Source organism: Liolophura sinensis, chromosome 9 (assembly GCF_032854445.1).
Source record: "Liolophura sinensis isolate JHLJ2023 chromosome 9, CUHK_Ljap_v2, whole genome shotgun sequence".
NCBI classification, from domain to species: Eukaryota; Metazoa; Mollusca; class Polyplacophora; order Chitonida; family Chitonidae; genus Liolophura; species Liolophura sinensis.
The window spans coordinates 31720555-31745411 of NC_088303.1; the positions used below are offsets into that span (position 1 = coordinate 31720555).

General features: G+C 38.6%; 2 protein-coding genes across 3 annotated transcripts in view; both read right to left on the bottom strand.

The window, feature by feature from the left end:
- Positions 1-10208, bottom strand: part of LOC135474812 (ack-related non-receptor tyrosine kinase-like) — an 82694-nt gene extending 72486 nt beyond the window's left edge. For both annotated transcript variants that reach the window (XM_064754409.1, XM_064754408.1), the window contains exon 1: positions 10099-10208. The gene's annotated coding sequence lies outside the window, so the exon portion shown is untranslated. The remainder of the gene's footprint in view (positions 1-10098) is intronic.
- A 7489-nt stretch (positions 10209-17697) lies between these two features.
- Positions 17698-21659, bottom strand: LOC135475478 (uncharacterized). Its single transcript, XM_064755391.1, has 4 exons — positions 21562-21659; positions 19971-20064; positions 19589-19753; positions 17698-18452 (listed from the first exon to the last, which is right to left on the bottom strand). Exons 2-4 carry the CDS (start codon positions 20041-20043, stop codon positions 18292-18294), a joined length of 399 nt encoding a protein of 132 aa, XP_064611461.1. The 5' UTR covers positions 20044-20064; positions 21562-21659; the 3' UTR covers positions 17698-18291.
- Positions 21660-24857: the final 3198 nt, after the last annotated feature.

Genomic DNA, 24857 nt, shown 5'->3' on the forward strand with positions numbered 1-24857 from the left:
GAGGGACAGAATAAATGTTTACACCACAGTAAATAGCCTAATATGGACATCCAGTATAAGTAAGGGTCCTGAAATCAGACATCCTCATTACGTTAGATAGATTACATGTAGGCACGCATGTATCATTACAAGTTTACCGTGAATTTTAAAATGCTGTGCAAAAATGTCATGCATGGTATGAATAATGATAGCTAGATCTATTGGTAAATGGTATTTACTTTGAACAGATGGTATCAAATTTGACCAGAAATATACATGTATATATTAGGAGGGAAAATGTCTGTATTTATTTATTTATTTATTTATTTGCTTTTAGGTGTTTTATGCTGTACTCAAGAATATTTCACTTATACAACGGCAGCCAGCGTTATGGTGGGAGGAAAACGGGGCAGTGCCCGGGTGAAACCCATGACCATCTGCAGGTTGCTGCCAGACCTTCCTGCGTACGGAAAATGTACTTAGGGTGAATTGTTCTTAGGGGGAATGGGTTAAGAGGGAAATGTCCACGTTGGAAATGTCCTAGGGGGAACTTTCCATAAGGGGAATTGTCTGTAAGAGGAAATGCCCATAGGGGAAAATGTCTGTGCTCCTAGATATCCAGGACCACATAACGGTACATGTATGCATGTTTGCTTCATAGAAACCCATGTTGGCTTGAGTACCCAAATCACTATACACCAGTTAATCAGGGTATAACATGACTTCACATTTCTGTCCCATCTACACTAGGTGAATGTATGTTTATTCACCTTATCTAACCTTCACTGCCTCTTCCTCTTTAAAAGCATCTGTACTATTTACTTTGGCAAACATATTACTTGGCATATTGATATTCCATAAATCTTGGGAGCAGCTAAGACAACCTTTCATCTGTCTACATTTACCTGCACTGACTCCCGTACTATCTGATTTGATCATACACATACTGAGATGGATAAATATCTGCTCAATCATAAATGGTACAACCCAGCTTTCTAGTTATTCCCCTACATATAACAGTAAAACTCTGGGTTTTCACAAGACATGGCCTAAATATACATGTATCATTTCAACTAAGGCATCACTGATACAAATATATTGTTTAATTGGAAAAGCTTTATTGCCACACTTAATTGTATTCAATAAATAAGACTAAAAACATAAAAACTGACATCAAGGGAGACAAAATTGAGCCGATTTATTTCCAAGCTTAATATTGAAATTACTGAATTCTCCCTGACCAAAGAACACATGTTGTACTTGTACATGTATTACTGTCTTACACAAAATAAGGGTTGGCTGACGCCGAAACAGAGCTAGACATGATACACGTAACATGCAATTAACAGACCTGTCCAGCCTTCAGGGTGAGGTGACGGCAACTGACCTGACCAGCATACATTCCACTCGTCAATCCATAATGGGGCAATTACACAGAGAAGCACTGTTCCATTCAGATTCCCAGCTCTCTACATACATGGAAAGAATAGCATCCATTTGTTAAAGGGATAGTTCTAGGTCTCTAGGGGAACCTCACCTCTACATGTAGCTAATCTAATCACAAAACAGGCTGATCACACAGACTTGACCAGTCACTACTATCCATGGAGTAACTGCCCCCTATCGAGAATGACCACTTGTAACCATAACTGCTCCAGCCCCCAGTGAGATGTATCTAATCAGGGATTTCAAATGGTGCAGTTTAATCCTGGTGTTGGGAAAAGGGGAGGCACTGACCATGACAAGGCCTGGCCAAATCTAATTTTGGCCAGTCTCTGACCACTCCTTGACCACATTGCTGGTCCGCTAACTTATGCACTGATCAGACAGACAACAATCTGGTCTGCTCAGGTCAATGTATGTTATCACGGCTGCTATGTTGCACAGTTCAGTCATGGCCTGGGAACTGGAGGTGTCTGTAAACACCAGAGAAATGGATGTGGTGGTGTCTGTTAATGCTTGAAGATGTGAAGGTGTCTTAGAACACTCGAGGATGTGAAGATGTCTGTTAAGGCTTGAAGATCTGGAGGTATCTGTTAATGCTTGAATGAAGACGAAATGTGTGTTAATGCTTGGAGATGTGGTGGTGTCTGTTAATGCTTGAAGATGTGGTGGTGTCTGTTAATGCTTGAAGATGTGGTAGTGTCTGTTAAGGCTTGAAGATGTGTTGGTGTCTGTTAATGCTTGAAGATCTGGTGGTGTCTCACTATGTTAACCCCTGAAGATCTGGTGGTGCTTCAGGTAGAGTCAGCCCTCGCAAATAATGACAGCAATCAGCAAAAGCTGTAGTAGTGCTAAACTGAATTTTGCTCGGCCAAAAAAAAAAAAAAAAGAAAAGAAAAAAAAATGCAGACTACAAAAATAGGATGGCCGGTAAAGTGAAAGCATCTTGTACATGTCTTACATTACTGCCAACATAGACCTGTCACTATTTTTCTTACTTGCTAGAGCTGTGAAGTCTGAAGATCTGTAGGTGTATGTTAATGCTTTAAGATCTGGTGACGTATGTTAATGCCTGAAGATCTGTAGGTGTAAGTTAATGCTTTAAGATCTGGTGATGTCTGAAGATCTGTAGGTGTATGTTAATGCTTTAAGATCTGGTGATGTCTGTTAATGCCTGAAGATCTGTAGATGTCCGTTAATGCTTTAAGATCTGGTGACACCTGTTAATGCCTGAAGATTTGTAAGTTTGTGTTGATGCTTTAGGTAGAAGTAGAAAATTCATCATGTATACAAAACTTTTCCCTAGTTCAATAAATACATGTTATAAAATGTGCACAAAACTGCAGCAAGATGAGGAACTGTTCCAAGAACAATGCACAATCAGAATTAACTACTCTACTGTCTTGAATAAAAATAAGTGATAATCTGGGTTTCACGACACCAAGAAAAAAAAAATGACTGGCCCAAGCTTCTTTTCTTGTCGCCTTTTGCATCTGTGGGAAAATCTGAGCTCTTTCATCTTACGCACATCTCTGAGTGTCATCTCTGACTAAGACACTGTTCGGGAAATGGCCATCTTACAGATGCGATGGTGATAGGATCTCGTTAATCTAATTAATAACATTATGTGGTTTACTGGGAACAGAGTGCCACAATGGATGACTCCTGAGTCTGGTGGAGAAATGCTCTGTGAACCCAGAGTGAAGTGAGATAATGCGCTCCTGACAGCCTTACACCACAGTGGCAAACTCAGAATCTCTCAGGTCAGCTTTGTGGCTAGCTGTTAACAAAACACACACACACAAGATAACATGGCTGAAACCAGAACATTTTTGGCAAGGTGCTTCAAAGACAAAGAGTTTTTTTTTTTTTTTGATTGTTGTTTTACGCCGTACTCAAGAATACTTCACTTATGCGACAGCGGCGGCCAGCATTATGGTGGGTGGAAACGAGGCAGAGCCCGGGGGAAACCCACGACCATCCGCAGGTTGCTGGCAGGCCTTCCCACGTATGGCCGGAGAGGAAGCCAGCATAAGCTGGTCTTGAACTCACAGCGACCGCATTGGTGAGAGGCTGCTGGGTCACTACGCTGCGCTAGCGCGCTAACCGACTGAGCCACGGAGGCCCCTCAAAGACAAAGAAAAAACAAACGTGAAGTATATATGTCAGATAAAAGACCATTAACTGCTGTCCATAAAAATAGTTAGATTCAACCCAGTAAAATGCATTTGAACATTTGGATTCTACAGTGGCCATTTCTTACCATAATGGGACCAGTGTAACGCATAAGGTTTTTGCCATAAAACACATCTAGACTGCAGACTTCATCATTCAAAATGCATACGCATATGCATATACACCCATGAATGCATTTGCCAAATGGACCTTGAAACCAACTACATGTACATGTATTTCAAGCCATATATATATGGAAGTTACATCACTGATTCCCTCTGCGTCCCTACAGACCACCTTAGAATCGGATGTTTTAATACAATTTTACTCACTAGTTGAAAAAGTTCTGATTTTCCTGTCAGTATTCAATGGTCTTTCATCTGATATATACATGTACTTCGTTCGAGTGTTTTCTTTGCCATGTTAGCCACACATGCACATGTTTCTGCAAGCAAAATACTACATGTATGCTCTCCAAATTTATGCAAAAATGTTTCCGGACATAGCCTGGTTTACTTTTACTGCAGTTTAAGAGTCCCTTTGAGTATCAACACACATTTCAGGAATGTCCATTGGCTTTCTGAGGTGATAAAAAATTGTCAGAAAACTGATCAATAAAATGCATGTATCCTCAAAAGGCACCCATCTTGTCAATGGCTTGTAATATGTTTGAAGTTAACTCTACTATTGGCCTTCCATTAATGGTTTGGTTTGTGCCTGATGAACAGACAACAATGATGTCCAACTTTTCCTGTACGACTTCTCAAAACTGGAACTAGATCTAAGTCAGCAAGGATATTGTCACATGGAATTGAAGGGATATTGGCACAAATGCCAACAAAAACCATCACTGACACATAAAATGCAGCAAGTCTCAAGTTTTGAATTCAAAAAGACTTTCATGTGCAGTGTAGAAACACATGTATATGAATGTTTACTATAGTGAAAAAATTCTGAGTTGGTTTTACGACTATTAAAGCGGGGTTCAGATTTTGCCGCTGGTTGGACATGTTGGATAGCTACACATACATAGCAGAGAACATCCGAAAATAGATGTCTGCTGTGATCGCATCTCCCTTGGCTGCCAAGAAATAAACCTGCTGTAGAAGGTATGATTGCTGACCAGCTGGGGCATGATAACACATTCCGCCTTCCCCTACGAGACAGACCAGGGAACTGGTAGGGTAAAAGCAGGGAGTATAATCCACTTTACATGTATATGTGGATCAGAACGTTCAGGAACAACAGTGTACATGTAAATGCACATTCATTTTCACTTGGGTTAGCATGTTACACAGTGTATGTACATGTATGACTGACAATATATGGTAGCCACTACAAGATTTTGGTATCTTTCTTTCCTTTTTTTTTTTTTTTTTTTTTACAGAACTACACTCTCGCTGTTTACTTGAACTCTGGTAGTCCTTCGATATGGTGTAAATCATTTCTTTTCAGAAACGACAAACGCCATTTTCCTAAACATCATCAACATAATAAAAAAAATACACCCAAAATTGTTTTCAATCCAAGGAAGGTCTCCATTTTCTTTATTATTACAGAATAATAACTGTATGCAAATAACATGTAAGCATAAAAAAGACATTACAGTGCTAATGCAAGTGGGTATTAATAAAAACTTAGATCCTCCACAAATTCAACCAATCATATATGATATGTGACGTTTTGACATGAATGTTACCTGATCTGGACAGGTTATCTTACAATTTCTGTTAAGTTCACATCTGCTTCTACCTAAAAACCATGATTTAGTCTTCAAAATGTAATTTGTTTGCGAATTACATCTAAACTTCTGCCTTAATACCTGTCAAATTTGTTGAGGATTTAGGGTATACCAGTGTGTTAGGTGTCAAGAGCATAAACAGCTTACTGATAGTCTAATTAACCCAGGGATGTTCTTGACCCTGACTGTGTTTATATCTAAGTGATGCCACACCTGAGCTACAGCCTTCATGTTTAAACCAGAGAGTTAACACAGATACAATGTACAACACAACATGTACCATGGCAGCACTTTAATTTGGAGAGCCCCACGTACACAGATTAATCAGGAAAGAATGTCAGAGTGGTAATTATCCAGCCATACCTTAATAAGGCGGGCTGCTCTGTATAATCACACAAACTGCATGATATCCATAGAGATCCTATAAAACTGCCTTCCCTGAACATGTATACTTACACACCGGTATTCATAGCCAATGCATGTATATGTACGGATCTAATATCCAGTGCTTATCATATGCGCTATAAACGAGAGGACTACTGTTTTAACTTTTCACACTTGCTGCTTTAATGGAAACACACCTTTCAGCGGACTCTATGCATATGCAATATACACATATATGTATATATGCATTATACCAGAGCTGATATTTCTGTTTTTGCTATGATTTTGTGACAATATTGATACTAAAAAAAAAAAAAAAAAAAAAGACTAGGTAAATGTAGTTTTACAGATTAACTTATTCATAAACTTATATCCTTATATCATTACACATCCAATATTTCTCCCCATGAACACACACATAAATTGAAACACGAACAGTCCTTGCATTTAGTAATATTCTACAAGTATCCAAATGGATACTCATAGATGATGTTTACTGGTATCCCCTGAGTATCCAGATTTTCCTGATCACTACTACTTGTGCCAGCTAGCAGTCCCTCTTGATCACCGTACAACCGCTGGATGAACAAAATAAATCTTGTCTGCAAATACTCAGTTTTGATAAGATGGTAAGTCAGCAGTCATACATGTATATATATAGGAGAAACATCCCTATTTATTGGATTAGTGTTTGAAGCCCTACTCAAGAACACTTCACTTATGCGACAGCCAGCATTATGGTAGGAGAAAAACTGGCTGAAACCTACAACCATCCCCAGGTTGCTGGCAGACCTTCCTACGAATAGCAAGAGAAACATTCATATGTGCAGCTGTTCTGTTTAACATTACTGAGACTAGTCCCAGACTAACAGCATACAAGTGGCAACTTCAAACTAATTCCACATGACAGTTGTCTATTGCAATTCCCTCTTAAGTAATGGTAACTTTTACCACATGCCCAGACACTTAGTGACTGAGCGCTTAAACGTTAGAAGGAAAATGCTACAAAATTAAAAAAAAACTCAAAATCTGGAGAAAGACTTCATTTTTCTACATATCTGACATAACAAATGATTTTTACTGATAAGAGAGCTACCTGCTCACGTAAAATGTACATGTACATGCACCACTGCTTTATAATACGTGTACACATGTAAACTACAAATGACTATATACAACACATTAGAACCACACACACATGCATGGCAATGAAACACTTATAAAATACAGTAAAATCCTGACCAAACTCAGGGTTATCTACTTTCAGAAGTTTTCAATCAGATACCGTAAAACAACCTCCCAGAGGTCTCCCAGAGCAACTCTCTCCAGTAATACATATATATCAATCCCCTAAAAGAATTTAAGTTGACATAAAACAAAACATTAAACTGTTTATTTTTGAACTTCCAGTGTCAATGATAAAATGCCCTTTCTAATATCTTGCCAGTGCTACTCTAATATGTACATGTGTAATACAATTCCTGACAAGATATTTTACCCAACAAATTATCAATGGTACACTTTAATCTCCTAAGTTTTAACATACATGTACATACTGCAGATTTTCAGTTTACAGATACTTTTAAAATCAACTATTTCAATTGAACACAATGTGTAGGGTGCACATGTGCTCTATTCACCAGCTCATGCGAATATTTTCAAATTTACGGTAATGACTCTAAATGTTATCTGGAGGCCTGACATAACCCTGCCTAAGGAAGGATATTTCTGCAAGACTCAAATCAACAGCTAAGACAGATGACAGATGGCAGACTTCGGGACTTCTGGCCAATTCTGTTCCCTAGATGGCAAGCCACCAATCCGTATTAACCAATCATACTGGGTCTTACTTAATTGTTTTGCCAGAGCTTAAAAGATGCATCTTTGCTGTGCAGTGAAAACCAGGCTAGGGCATGCTTGCTAATGGCATATGGGGGCATGTGCCCGCACTGGGTAATTGTGCCAGATGAAAATGCCAGAGTTATAAGGGGCCTCAGACAAAGAATTCCAGCCATTTAACCAAATTTCCCTCTCATATCAGCTAATTTATCAACAACGATGACCCTGGACCAGCTACCACTACTGGTAGCCAGCTGATAACAAGTCAATTGAGATGTCCACAGCCCTATGGGACAAAGAGGTTTGCTGATTTGATCATTTCATTTTGTGACAGTGTGGTCATCCTGGAAATGGATTGGTTCAACAGGCCACCACTTAACGACAGTTTAATGGAGTCTGTCTGAGAATAAACCATCCATATCTTCACCATAAAAGAAACCTGAACAACTTAAAGCTTTTGTACCTAATCAGCTGATGCTAAATGAAATAAAGCAAAGAGACTGAGCTACATGTGCAAGTATAAAAGAAAATGTGCACATTCTGTCAGATCAATACAATGTTACTGCACAGTAGCCTCGCAACAAAGTACACACATTTCATGATATATTCAGAATTTCACACGAAAATGTTCCTGACGAATGCAATGTAAATATCTTAACACAAATGATGTTAAATTTAGCAGTGGCAAATAATCTTGCTGTTTTAAACAACTCTACCGAAGAAGTTGAAGAATGACATTTTCATACAGGACTTTGGAGGGTATTTTGACACTTCCAGTTTTATTTCTTGAACTGATAAGTTGCTTTGCAAAATTACCCAGGTTCATTCATTAAATGACTTATTTCACCGGTGTTGCTGACTGACAACCTGGGTGTTTTTGCCTATGTACGCATAGCTATTAATTTTTCAATAAGGAATGCTCATCATCCAGATTGTTATGGGTAAGATAAACTTATCAGTGGCTTAAGAAAAACACCTCAAATTTTAAAGTAACCTTTATAACCTGATGAGTTGATGAACAATATGTACAACAAATGTTATCAGGTTTCTAATCCAGTCATGGCTACATACTGTATACATACTGTATAGGTACATACACATATACATTGAGAGGTATCTTAACTTAATTTCAAAGCACCAATTGAAGGTTCATTCCGTTATTCCGCAACTGGAGCAGATATATCTTTCTATATGAATGTGCAAATATCAGTGCAAAATATACATCCATGTACAAGTAGGCCTAGTAATGTCAATATCTTGATGAATTTTCTTAGACCAATGTAAAGCTTTTCTATACACATGTCAAATTTTGTAAAATGTAAATGAAAATATAAAATTGGTATTTTGTTTTATTTCCACAATCCCGTGCTGTGAGTTCAAGTCCAGCTCATACTGGCTTCCTCTCCGGCTGTACCAGCAACCTGCAGATAGTTGTTGGTTTCCCCCTGGGCTCTGCCCGGTTTCCTCCCACCATAATACTGGCAGCGGTTGTATACGTGAAATATTCTTGAGTACGGCGTAAAACACCAATCAAATAAGTAAATCAATCAAAATCCACTGTAGTGCTTTTCTATTAATCTCCATAAGTGTCAGATATCTGCAGTAACTGTAAACTGTAATAACTGTCTGAATACCCTCAAACTATATAACCCACTCTGCAGAAGACAAAGTGGAACAATCAATGAAGCACTAAAATAGGGCACGGCATACTAGAGATTCAAAAATTAGTTTGGGCAAAATGCTGACAATATACTTGAAATTGAACAACATGGCTTTCATAGACAGCAATACTGGGGCTCTACATGTTTTACAGGAACTACATGTGTGTGAGGAGAACATATACATACATACAAGATGACTGTCCTACAAGGAGACTTGGGGCAAAGTTACTTAGGAAGTAAGTGACATAAAATTACAGGGTAGTATTGCATCAAACTAAAATATTATTGATACAACATTTGACACAATTCAGAAAATACAATTTCTCAGGAGTCAATGAGCATGATCATTACATGCCAATAATGTGAAGAACACAACTTCTCCTGTCAACACAATGCAGCTATGAATAATTGATAATATTTCAAGTGCAAAAATTCCTTTTGCAGAGGAATAGGTTTGACTTAACCAATGAAGGTAAACATGGACAAAAGTCAAATGCACAATAACCTGTTACATCTACTGCGAGTCAGAACCCATGCTGTTTTTGGAACAGTGCATAGTACGGTACTACTGTGCACAGCAAATGGACACTGCTGACATTGTAACTGTGACATAAGCAATTTAAACCCATTTCAATACAGCAACATGTATTTTACAATGAGAAACTTCAAATACACAATTACTAACACTTAAATTGCAGTTTCTATTTTATGTCTGTATATTTCTGCGCGCCTTTAGCTTTGACAGAATTTCAAAATTAACTCCACGACCGCTCTGTAAATCCCTCCACAGTCTGGGGTCTATGAGCATTATGCTAGCAACATATTTCTGCAAACAGTCGAGACGATCAACAACTGAGAAAGGAGCATTACACTTACCTTGATCCGTTTTTTCAAGGGATTCCAACAAATCACTATCTCTGTTTCATAACTGTAGTTTTGAACGACTGAATCTTAGCGCTATGACCTAAAACTCTAGCAGTTCGACGCCCAAAAGTCACATCGCTACGCACACGGCCTACCGCCATGGCACTGTACCGGAAGGCAAAAAGCGCCGCAATCTTCAGCGGGCAGGAACGATAACTCTTAGCTACATGTCATCTCAGCACACGTCGGCATGACAAAGGAATGAGTCATACGCGACAAGGAAATATCAAAGACAAGGCACACGTCTTGTGCTGGCACGCGACAACATTTATGACACTAATGACATGCAGATGACCTCCATCACGGAAAAATGCACCATCTTCCCAATCAATGACAGAATGCATAATGCACTGCCTTGTATTTTATATTAGAGTTGGGTTAGTTGTACGAGTGAGCACTTTTCGTTATAAATTACCTATCATAATGGTCAATGAATTTTCTTTGAAACGGATGCTTTTCTTACAGCTAAGATAAATGTTGAACAACAGCAGAAGGAACCATCAAAGATCTTTGATCAATACAGTGGCAACAGGTTGACTTTGATGTGACCTTCCTTATATACACGTATGGTGGACTGTATTGCTCGGCCTACCGGTAATGATTTCTTATAAATAAACGTAAAGTAGGCAAAAAAGACGCAGAAATGCCCGCCCCGCCACCCCAAATAATGCACTGCTAAAAAAAGAAAACTCACCCAGGGAATATAACGAAACAAATTATTAAACGCCCAACGTGCGTCTGTAAATACAAATTGAAGTCAAATCAGCCACTGTATGAAACATATAGGTTTTAAATGGACCTATTTGGGTAAACGGTAGGGAAGGATAGTATTTTGAGATAGCTGTTTAACAGTTAAGGCGCTTAGAGTTATCTCCCTTAAATAGTTGCTCCTATACCTTACTTCCACACGCTGCCATTCCACTTCCAGAAGCCTACATACAGGTGATGTCATTGTAGAATTTCATCAATAACTGATATTTGTTCCGTCAGTTCCCAAGCTGGTCGCACATACACAGTTTATAAATCATTTTAAGCTATATATCATAATTCAGAATATATAGGTCGAGTGAAATTGTAAGACAGCTTGACCTGAATGCGAAGGCCCAATGAAACAGAGCTTAAGGAATCTTGCCGGTTGACGCCGGTTTTAAAAAACTGTCATATAAGGGCATCTATTCACTCATTTCATAAGCTATCTATTTAAGCAGAACATGACATACCGCTGTTAGGATTAAAGCAAAAATGTTTGAAAGATGTAGGCCTACCGTATAGGGCCTACAGTTTGCTCAAGACTCCTTTTCATCATGGTTCAAAGAATCATGTATGTACAGCACGCTTAAATAACACCCGTGCTAGAAAATATTTTACTTAACGGCACCAGCATAGGCCTGCGAATGCGATTCGTTTGATGACAAGAGAAAATCGGAGAGCCACTATTGTGTAAAACTGACAACATTTGACATGCGTACAACTTGTAAGTGACGTAACTGATGGAAGGTAATTATTGAAGACATATTCAGTAAAATGTACGAAAGACCGATTGCTGTCGCATCCTCCCCACCCCTCCCAAGATTCCGCTAATGGTATGGTATGTAATATAGATGTACCTAGGGAAAGGTAAAAAGTCTCACATAAAAACGGGAAAATCTGTCTGACAACAAGTTAGCCCTAAGCTAAGCCTGACATTCCTACCGTAACGCCCAGCTTCAGTCACATAAATTCCACGTTACGGTAGTGACGTCCAGCTTTGCTTTGGACCAGGTGATTGGCTAAAGTTTGAAGGAAACATAACGGGGTCATAAGGAACCTCCACGACTCGAGGGGTATCTGACCAACCTGTAGGCGTATTACTGTGATGTCAGTTTTATGAAAACTACTTACATGCTTCATATTTTTACAACTTATGTTGTGGAGGAAGTTAAGTTATTATTATTTATTTATTTGATTGGTGTTTTACGCCGTACTTAAGAGTGTTTCACTTGTACGACGGCGGCCAGCATTATGGTAGGTGGAAACCGGGCAGAGCCCGGGGGAAACCCACGACCATCCGCTGTCTGCAAAAGCAAGTCTCTGTGACAATGGAATGTGTGTGTGCTGTCTGTGACCGTAAGTCCTGTGATAATGGAACGTGTGTGAGCTGTCTACGAGAGTAAGTCTCTGTGACAATGGAAGGTATACATGTGCTGTCTGCGGACACAAGTCCATGCGACAATGTGTGCAATGTGTGCTGTCTGTGGCCTTAAGTCTCTGTGACAATGGAACGTATGTGTGCTGTCTCTGACCGTAAGTCCCTGTGATAATGGAACGTATGTGTTTGCTGTCTACGATCGAAAGTCTCTGTGACAATGGAACGTATGTGTGTACTATCTGCAGATGCAAGGCCATGTGACAATGGGACGTATATGTGTGCTATCTGCGACCGTAAGCCCTTGTGACAATGGAACGCATATGTGTAACGTGTTGCCTGCGACCATAAGTCTCTGTGACAGTGGAACGTATATGTGTGCTATCTGCGACCGTAAATCCCTTTGCACTATAGATATTCGACACTTAAGGAGATTAATAGAAAAGCACTACAATGGATTTTGATTGATTTATTTATTTGATTGGTGTTTTACGCCGTACTCAAGAATGTTTCACTTATACGACGGCGGCCATTATTTTGATGGGTGGAAACCGGGCACAGCCTGGGGGAAAGAGGAAAGAGGTCTTTTTTTGCACTTACTCGCTGGGTATCTGACCAACCTTTTGGCGTATCTCTGTGATGTCATTTTCATGAAAAATACTGACATGCTTCATATTTTTACAACATATGTTGTGAAGGAAGTTAAGGCTAAATGTATGGCTGTTTGTGCTTCATGAAACCTGTCCATGCATGGACATTCCTTGGCAATGTTTCGCAAAGGTTTGCGAAAGTATGTATGTTTACTGTCTACGACGGTAAGTAGTACGCCGTTTCCCAAGAACATTTCTCCCATATCACGTCGGCCAGTTTTATTGTGGGAGGAAACCGGACAGAACGCAAGGTACGTATCGTTATATGTGTGCTGTCTGCGAACGTAAGTCTCTGTGGCAATGGGACTTATGTGTGCTGTCTATGACCGTAAGTCCATGTGACAATGGAACGTACATATGGGCTGTCTGCTACCGCAAGTGCCTGTGACATTGGAACGTATATGTGTGCTGTCTGCGATCGCAAGTCTCTGTGACAGTGGAACATATATGTGTGCTGTCTACGATCGCAAGTCTCTGTGACATTGGAGTGTACATGTGTGCTGTCTACGACCGTAAATTCATGTGACAATGCTACGTATATGTGTGCTGTCTGCGGCTGCAAGTCCCTGTGACAATGGAAAGTATATGTATGCTGTCTCCCTGTAATAATGGAACGTATGTGTGTGCTGTCTGTGACTGTAAGTCCCTGTGACAATGGAACGTATGTGAGCTGTGAAAGTCTCTGTGACAATTAAGCGAATATGTGTGCTGTCTGCGACCGTAAGTATCTGTGGCAATAAAGCGTGTATGTGTGTTGTCTGCGACAGTAAGTTCATGTGACAATGGAACGTATATGTGTGTTGTCTGCGACCGCAAACCCCTGTGATATTGGAACGTATATGTGTGTTATCTGTGATTGTAAGTTCATGTGACAATGGAACGCATATGTGTTTTATCTGTGAACATAAGTCCCTGTGATAGTGGAACGCATATGTGTGCTCTGGGACCGCAAGTCTCCGTGAAAATGGAACGTATATGCGTTTTCTGTGTGACTATAAGTCCCCTTGGCAATGGAACGTATAATGTGTTTTGTATGCGACCATGAGTCCCTGCGCCAATGGAACGTATATGTTTGCTGTCTGCGACCGTAAGTGCCTGTGATTCATCCACGAGTGATGTCTTAGCACGGTGTATAACAGATAATGGTTATGACACGCCGGTTATCCAGATCACTGGTTAACCCTTTATATGTCCTTATCCTGACGACAATAACAGAATAAAAACATCACCACACCGAGTACGTCAAATCTGTGACTCACTAGTTTAACCTTTCTCGTGTCCAAATATGACAACTCTTCAGAAGTAAGGCTAGCCCTTTATGGTTTGTTTACAAAATACTTCCAAGTATGCATTACCCCGAGTATAAACTGAGGGTAATAGTGGTAACTATTTTGCGCAATGGTGCTTTAGTGGTAACTAAATAATGCTCAGATTTATGGCATCTGCAATTTATTATGTTCCATTTCCGTTGTGTTCGTAGATGCTTTTGACTGAAGTCCCGTTCTCGCAGCTTAAGACGACGCAGTTGACTTAGATGAAGTCCCGAGTGCCAGTCTTGTTGTTGAAATACTGCTTTTAGGACCACTTCCCTTTCGGATATCGCGCCCGTCAAATCAGAGCTTTCATTAAATCAATTACATTGGTAATTGTTTTTTCTTGTTTGCTTTTACAATGCTAAATAGCTATTTACATATGTACATTAGTTGTAAGTTTGCGTTTTTTGTACAATAATATATTCTTGGATTATTGGAATGCATTCTAGAACTTAATTATTGGTGTATGAATAACAATTGAGATGAAGAACAATGAAACGATGTGTTGACAGAAACAGAGGTAGAAGTGTTGATAGATAATGGCTCCCCTGCTTTCTGCTCATGTGACGTGATCACATCAATCATAAGAGTGAATAATTCTTGAGTATTGCGGTAAACAACAATGAAATAAATACGTGAATATACACACATAAATTCCATTATTTGAGCAACGTATGAAATCGAGAAGACGAGTACAGAGGTTAAAATTCAGCTTAGTCTGATCTTATGATTGCTTTCGTCACTTATGCCGGACGCCGTCCACGAAAAACCAGCGTACTGGAAACATGTAGGTGAGAGTGAAGGATAACGGACCCTGGGGGCAAAACGGACTATAGCGCCACAGCTTATGCTTTTTGTCGTACCGTTTTTATGGTCATTTCTCGTGTTGATATAGCTACTTGTATAACACAAACGCTGCCATCAATGTTAAACAATAATTTGATCACCTTTAATCTATGGTAAGCATATTTTTACCCCCAGTGTTCAAAGATTTTGCGGGGGTCTATAATTGCATTAGTTTCATTAGTTTTCATGACAATATCATCAACCAAAAAATAAAGAAAAAAAGACCAAGAGGTAAATGATTGATGAGCTTCTTTTGAAACGTGTCAACTTAAAAAAAACATTAATGGATAGAGGGTGTCTAATATATGTTCAATTAAATGCCGTAATTTAGGCAAACACTCCCTAGTCTTTCAATAATACCAATTTGAAAACAACAGTCAGAAAATAGCAAATCAGAAGCCTAGTATTTATACAAACGTATGATGTATGTTGTTTAAAATATATGAAGAGTGTATAATGTAGACTTTCACAGCAGCCTGAAATGGTAGTCCACGATGAGAAATTGAACCCCCAGCACTACACATATTATTTTTCCTAATTAATATTGTAAAATTATCCAAGCTGAAAACATGTTACAAACTATACGCCTGAATATAGAGGATAGACCTGTATTTGGCTTCTCATTCTAAAGTGCAAACTATTCCAGATTATCTGCCTGCACTAAGATGAATAACAAAGACTTAATATTGAGTGAGTGCTTGGGGTTTAACGTTAGGGTTAAGGTACCTAACAATTTTTCAGTTATATGACGACGAAGGAGTCCTTAGAGTGTATGTAATGTGCCTTCTTGTTGCACGACAGATTTCCACCGCTCCTTTAACTAGTGCTGCTTCTCTGAGACGCCTTACCAAAGGCAAGTAAACCGCCCCACCCGATTCATTATACAATTACAGGTCAACCAGTCGTGTCACTTCCCCCTAATGCTGAGTTCCAAGCGAGGAATCCACAACTGACCCAACCCAGGATTGAACCTGGATCTGCCGCACCTGAAGCGGACGCTCTGCCAACTGAGCCATCGAGACAGGTCAGACTTAATAGGTGCAATGTATTCAACGGTTAGACACCCTGTAAACTTTGGAACAGTCTGTTTCTTATCGATTCTATTTTATGTTGGTGCATGACAAATTGCTTAACCACAATAGCATGCACAGAGAAACATTTTATTTAACAAAAAACAGAACAGATAAATGAAAATGAAGGAAAATGTACCAACATAAGTATCTGCAATATATGCATTTAACAAAGAACTTTACAGGGATTCAGATTATTGCAACCTCTGATACTGCTGATCACGTGATCCGTGTATAATTCATTTTCAGCTGCATAATGCTATTTAGACGGATATACATATTTTAATCATCTATATGGATATATTTTCATTATCTACAAGTATTGGCCCCTATATATTTAAATCAACCTTTTTTTAATTTTATTTCAATATGTATAGTTTATCAAATAAAACGAACGAAAGAGAACGAAACAAGGCAGGGGCTTCATAGGTTAGTGAGTGTTGAAAATATACATTTTTCAGGAAAATGAATTACTTTAATAATGAAGTATATATGAATGTCATGGGACATTTCTTTGAAAATATGTTTTACTTTTAAACTGAAAAATATATTAAAAAATAAAATCATGCACTGGCCTACATATGTAACAACTGTTTTCTTATACGATAAAATAAGTATGCTTCATATATAAAATTCATCTGCTAATGAAGTGCGAAAAAAAGTTATTGAAAACACTGTATATAGAAGTGAAAAAAATGATATTTGTACCTTTTTCACACCGGTATGCATGTGTAAGTAGACCATCGCAGTTGTACGGCTATCTATATCATTTGCAGCTATGTATATTGTTCGATGTATGTTATAAATCGTTTGTTTACCTCATTAAAACGAAAAGAAGGAAAAGAATAATACCAGTGCAATTAGGTGTAAAATGTCTAATGGGGAAAAACGGACACCTAGGTTTTCTCAGGTAAGTATTTTTTTCACCTGCTGGCGGAACTGCATGTCGACATGTGAGGTTCCTGGCTATATATGTTTATGAAAGTTTACGTATAGTCTATTATAAGATGATCGTTTGAACACCATCATGTGGAACTACTGAGACTCGCACTTAAGCCTCCAAGGTTAACTAGTCCGTTATGACCCACTCTCCCCTATCTTAAACAAGTGCGACAAGTGCGTCCGTCTTGTGGCCCTTTTTATAATTGACGGTCTCCGATCATCAGCGGTGCCATCTAGCTACTTAGAATAAACTTATCAACAATCAAGACACAACTGTTGCACCACGCTTTACTCTCGTAACTCAAACTGTGACATTTACCCGATTACTAGAAATACCTGTGCAAAGATAATTTCACTCCAGAGATTATCTCAGTCCCATTCCACATGATTAATAACGTGTGAACAATTAATGTAGAATGTCTCTAAGGTTAAAATTATCAAGATTGTGCTTGGCCAAGGACGGCGCCAAACCGGCGTCATTGTGAGCCCCACTGAGAAGCCATCATGAATTACGTATAGACGATTAGAATCAAGTCTTGCAGACGTAACCACAAGTATGGGCTCATGCTCATATGAGCTGCATTCCAACAACCTTTATTATCTGTTCAACTTTCAGCTGTTTTTGTCTCCGCATTCCGATGTGCTTTCGTTGCAGAGAGGCCAGTATTGATACTAAGAAACTGCAAGTGCTGTATTTAACCTAAAATTTCGAACTTTTCAATGTAAGATGACAACTGTTTGGCAAAATGTATGTTTCAGAAAACCAAAACTAAGATTTTGTGATCATTATTTGCCTCAAAGAATGCTTTTTTAATGAAAATTTGTGGCGCATGTGCAGTAGATATACATGTATATGAATTGGCTTAGTTCTAATGGTTACTTAACGAAAAGTGAGGAAATGATTATATATATGTTTATATACTTTCAAAAAAGGTCATCCCGTCAAGAAAAAATAATAACTACGTGAATTATATATAGGTCTATTTTTACTTTTGTTTCAAAGAAGAATGATGGATAACTCTCCAGGTTCCGTTTCACATTGCGCATGTCACATTACCATGGTAACGCCATAGCCGCAACAATGGCTGCCGTATTTTCGTTCAGCTCGTTCGCTGTGTGAAACGTTTCCGGGTCAACACTTCATTTTCTGACTGTATGACGGGATAGATTGCGGACGACTGCTTTTTTCTGGATCCAGCTTAGGCGCCATCGTTACATGAACAGCTTGTGGGGCTGAGTATGAGGCCAAAGGCTCTACACTGTGAGCAACAGACCGGCAGGCCATTCACAGAGCCTGTGTAACTGCTGTTGCAGTTATCGCATTGCTCACCTTTCCAGCAGGAGGCATCGTTAATCACACCTGTGAAACACGGAAACACTTATTTAGGCATACTTATTTATTTATTGGATAGTTTCCTATAGTCAGCTCAACGCACTTTATAAACGTCCCATATGCCATACAGGGTTTGATAACTATTGCGGATGGATTTGTTTTTAAATTACTTAATGCTGTACCTTATAAGTACGACGTACCTTTATGATAACGATTGATTGATTGATTGATTGATTGAATGATTGATTGATTTATTGATTGATTGATTGTTCGACTGCTTATTGTTTAACGCCATACTGGAGAATGTTTCTACTAAATACAATAGCAGTAATTTTATTGGCCGAGGAAACTGGAAAGCTCTGAGTTAAACCACCGGCCTTAGGCAAATTACTGACTATTTTTTTTTTTTTTTTTTTACGTGTGGCGTAAAGAAATGCACACCATTCTGGTGGAAGTCAAGCTGTCTTTAAAACCGTTGAACTGTGGAAATGGTCTCTCGATGGTGGTCAACTGCTTAAGTTAAAGCGTTATTCACGAATAACTAGATTGTATGAAGTCAGAATTACATGTGCTTGAGAATTAAAGGAAACTTGTTTTTGTGGGGTAGAACTTTGACATGCTGAAGACAACACACCTGAATAGAAGGATGCAGAGTTCTGAAAGCTAAATTGGAAAGAATGAAATACTTTTTGTGCATTACGATGGAGGTCAATTTTTATGAATGGATGAACATGCAAGACCCAAGTTAATTCATTAACAAACTTGCTGCCTTGAAATCTATTTTATTTTATTTATATATTTTTGTTTAGGACTTTCTCACTTACACTTTTTCACTTACTAGCCTATATACGATGGCGGTCAATGGATTTATAGAAGGAAATCTGAGTGATTTATTGAAGGAAACCACCGACATTTGGCAAATCACAGACGAACTTTCAAAACGTACTCCTGACGTACCGATTTGGCTGTTGTTGGAAGACAAGTGGTCTTTCAACGAACGTCAGGCCTCGACGGCTTCATGCAAGACCCCTCAAACAGCTAGAACAGCTGGCATTCCCAAATTCCTTGTTCATGGCTGGGATTGAACCTCCAGCCGGCATCTTACATCTGTGGTACAGTATTGATTTGTGTGTATATATACATATATATATATGCATACTCACGGTCATATTGACATGTGCATGCTGGTGTAGGAGTGCTTCTGTAGCTGAAGTATTTACTGCTGCATCCTTTACAGCACACTTTCACCTGTACGAGAGGGTTGATCTGCACAATACCGTAATACCCCTCGGGACAATTGTCGCACGCACTCCCCACTCCACAGTTAGCTGGAAAAGAAATTGGAAACAAACTTTCAGATCAATCATTTACATAGTTTGATTTTACCGATGTATAAAAAAAATTTAAAAATTTTTTTTTTTTAGATTTATTCGCATTAGAAATGCAATTTTATGCCGATGTATATGCATTGCATCTGGTGTAATAAAATTTTAGATTTATTGTGATTAGAAATACAAATATTATAAAAAAAAGTGTGTAGCCTACTCTGTGCTTTGGTGAGCAGCACATGACAACCCAGGGTAACCACGGCGATCAAAATAACGGTCTTGAGTGACATCCTGGAATGTTGAGCCCAACTCTGCAAAAAAAAAAACAAAAAAAAAAAAAACATAATCAATAAAAATATTATTGTCTGTGCTTTTTATTTAATTGTTTATTTATTTACCGCCCTACTCAAATAGTTTGGCGATTTGAAAAAAAAAAGAAAAAAAGATGGCGATTCGGTCAGTGAGTAAACGTAGGCGCGGTTTCTGGATTAAAATCATCTTTCAAAACCCGGTTCTTGTATAGCTTGAAAATCTTATGACTTTTAATACAGATCGCAATCAAACAGAGTATGTATCTATGTATGCTTGGGGTTTTACGTCGTACTTAACATTTCTCTTCAGCCGAAGAGTCATTATGTGTGTACATGCTGTGTCTTCTTGTTGCAGGGCGACAAAGTATCACGTCAATGACACCCGATATGACACCAGACCCTGTCCCATTACACTGACACCAATTCAACCAGTCCTGTTTCCTTGCCTACCTTCTCAGTTCTGAGCGCCCAGTGAGGCAGCAACAAGTCATTCGGACTAAGCTGAATTTTAACCTCTGTACTCGTCTTCTCGATTTTATACTTTGCTCAAAAAATGGAATGTATGTGTGTATATTCACGTATTTATTTCATTGTTGTTTACCGCAATACTCAAGAATTATTCACTCTTATGATTGATGTCAGATTTATGCATGGATGGAGGAATCAGGAGTGCATGGGGAGTTACACTCCAAAAATGAATCTGTTAAATTTAACAGAAAGTTTTTTATCTGCGTGATGCTACATCTATTCTCTTATTGTAGTAGATTGTTCCGTTAATATAAAACACATATTGTATTAATTCAACATAACCATTCTATTAGACTAACATGGTATTATGTTGAATATGACACAGTATTGTGTAATAATAACAGAATACATTCTAGCTTCATGCAGACAAAACACTTTCTGTTTTTTGTTGTTGTCTTTTTTTTAGTGTACCTAGAACGAACTTCGTCGCCGCTCACTGTCACTGAGGTCATTTATTTATTTTATTGGTGTTTTACGCCACATTCGAGAATGTTTCACTTATACGAAGGTGACCAGCATGATGGTGGAAGGAAATTGGGCAGAGCTCGGGGGCATTTCGTATTTGAGAATAACGGTCAAAGTGTAACATTTGACAAAGTGTAAAAGGACTTGATAAATTTCCAACCCCAGTCCCACCCTACCCTCACCTTGATTTTTAGCTATCGAGCACTTTGTCCACTATTTGATATTACCTCCAAAAGCCAATATTACTTTTTTTTCTTTCAGGACACGAAACATTCCCAGTACATACAGTACATACTTGATTTATCATAGGCATTTTATTTCCTCAGTTATTTATTTTTGATTAGGGTTGAACACCGCACCCAGGAATATTTCGTTCTTATGAACTTGGAGAAATCTACCGCATTTCTTCATTTATACCTGAAAGTATAATTAGCAATATGGCCACTATCGGTAATATCACTTTGGAAAAAAAAACATTCAAAAATAAATTTTTGTCATACTCACTGCACGAAACAACCTTGAACAGTTTCTGTTTCCTTTGGGGATGAACGCTGAAGATAAGAAATGTTTTCCGCTCTTGAAGTCATCTGAGCTTCTCGTGCTCTTTTATAGGGTCGGTTTACAGCGGGACTACACCGAAAGCCTGTCACAATATGCCCCGCCCACTTTATATCGCAAACCCCTCACCCTCACCCGTCCCAAAGCCGCAACAATATAGTCATTGAGCGCTGAAGGTGTGTTTTGTTCACGCCACAGAATCCGTTCTAAATGTAAACAAGTTTGGGGGATTCCCCCTTGTATTCAGAAATTTGACCTTCACTGGCGTTAACCTTCAGGCGTTGTCTGACATTCAGCATGCAGTGAATTTTCTTCAATAATACTCCTTTATAGGCCTACATACAGAAGTTGTATGGATAAATAGGGCACAAAGTTTGAGAGAATTGCGAAACATGTAGAAGAAAAGACATATACTGGTAATTTTCCAGCATGGAAGAACATGTGCATGTGGCTCATTCTAAATAAACCTTGAAATCAATTTTATTCCCAAAAGCTGTTAGCAGATCAAAAAGTTACACCAATGATAAATACTGAAGAATCTGAAAACAGTCAGAAAACTCTAAAGTACCAATTCAAGCGAAAGTGAAAGATAAACAAACTTATGAGTAAATACTGAAACATGAGAATGCATTCGGTCCCTGCTTTGTCTTTAATATTTATCAACGAAAGATATTTAGGGCAGGCATACATTGAATATATTAACATATCGTGATAAAAATAGTTTTCAAAGTAGTTACCACTTGTCGTCCTTTTCATGGAATTTCGCAAGGTGTTTTTTTTTTCTTTTTTTTTAGAAACGCATTGATACTGGATTAAGACCTATATTATGATAGTATGTATGGATGTGTTGTTAAATTCAGGTTAAGATGACGTCTTTTGCTGAGGTACCTTAGACCATGCAGCGCAATGCAAGGTTTCGTAGTTTTTGACCCTGTATAGCCTACATAAAAGATTTTACATTATTGGGTAGCGGCAGATTTTCCTCTCACAAAAGGTGGCGATAGTATGAATTAGGACTTGCCCGTCCCTGTCTCATGTTGTCTCCCATTCTATGTAAACAGACGCTGTAAACCCCAAGCCACATACAACTGTCAGATTTCTTAACACAGTTTTTTTATGCACGATCAAATATCAACTGAACATACCTGGACAGGCCCATGAAAAATCTACCTTAAATGAAAGCTGTTTTTTAGGCTTGCACATGAACGGTGCTTTATATGATTGTGCTTTCATTTAAGGTACCAATATCCACCTTGAATGAAAAACATTTCATTTAAGGTAGATGTGGCATCTGAAAGAAAGTGTATTTTGGATATTCGTTTTGTCTCAGTTTGTTACAGGAGTTAGTTGAATTGTCTTTTGAACAATCGTTATGGATGAAAAAAAAAATCCATTTTGGATTCAAGGCACACATCGTACAATGCATGTTATTTTAATTTGTTTGTTTTATTGATAGGCTATGTTCAAGAATTGGACTTTCATTATGGCAGTTAGTTTCTTGGGTACATGAAGGAAAATTTTAGAACGTCGCCTACAAAAGAAAATTCCATCGAAATATCTGCATGACTTTTTCTGGGGATGGAAGAACAAAGAAAAAGACAGAGTAAGTAAACGCCAGTGTTGCATGAAAGCAGAAAAGTTCTTTCGCCTTGTGTTACAAAGGTGGAGCTAACGAAGCTGGCCCTCAGCTGACTTACATAATTTTATTTGAAGGGATTGTAACAGATATCAATAGTGTCTCAGTTTGTGTCTGCAGTTCTCCATTAACGTTTTCCCTATTATGGTCTTTTAATCACGAAACACTTGTCCACTTAGCACTTTTCGGCACGTAAATTTATCGACACTAATCACTTTTTAACACTAACCACTTTCGTCAAACATCATCTCTATTACACTCTAAATGATCATGAATTAATTTTACCCGTAGGCTCTAAGTGAGTAGTCTGTGTGATGCCGAAATTTATACTCTGATATGATGGCATAGTACTGTGTCACGTTAAACGTGCCATCCTATTAGTTTAACACAATCTTCGTGTTTAATCAATTAAATATGTGTGCTATTTTTAACAGAATACCCAGCTAATATATCAACAAAATACGTTCTAGCATCACTCAGCTACCAGATTTTCTGTTACATATAACACATCATTTTTTGAGAGTCGAAATAAATCAGACAGAGTAATAACAGACTATTTATGTGATTACGTGCGTGTACGAATGCGTGTGTGTATGTGTGTACGTTCCTGTGCGAGTGCGTGTGTATGTGCGTATGTGTGGCGCTCGATTCTCTCCACTCCATTCTCGCTGAGGGTGTCCCTGAATGGAGTAAAAACGAAATGAAATAGATGCATACCATTTACACAGGGTGCATGGTCGATATGAATGGTACATTTTCAAGGGGAATTGTTTTAAGTTAGAGCATATCATGACCATTACAATGAAGTAAGTGTGCTTGAGATTTTGCGTATGGCGACGTGAAGTCATTGTATTGTGTGTACATATATGTGAACTGTGTCTTCTTGTGGCAGGGTGAGTTTATGCCGCCAAGGATGTATCATGCCGAAGACACCAGACGTGACACTCCGCCCAGTCACATTATACTGACACGAGGCCAATCAGTCATATTTCCTTGCTCTAACCTCACAGTTCTGCGCACCAAGCGCGTCAGTAACAAATACACTGTAAATATGAACGACGCACGACAAAGTATTTATAAAAAACATACGCATTAATGTGCAAACGCCTTGCTGTTTTTATTTGAACGCAGGCGACTTATCCATAAACGCGTTAGCCCCTTCATGTGTATGGTAGGATCATACAGGCATACGTTTTTCTTAAAACATAGACTGGCATCCTTGTATAACATTGACGTTTATCTTGATATCGATATCGATATATGATATCGTTGTCGTCTATACCAAACAATCAATGTCTCATGTGACCGTCTTTCGCCGCTGGAATCTTCAAAAATGAACAACAATTGTTGCTCTTGTGCGGGTAAACGATACTCCGGATGATATGACACCGGGATCTGAAAATCCGATTTTCAACAGCAAATGTTGTCCTTGTGCGCTGGACTGTAGCAATTGGAACACATTGGAGTCATACCGAACCCATTGCAAACGTACTTGTATTTCGTGCTTAAATTAACGTTTAACTATTCCTGTCTTTTTGAACCCTCAGTCACGGTGACTCCTGTGGTAGAGGGAACGCGGTGCTCAGTCAACAATTCTTATAATACG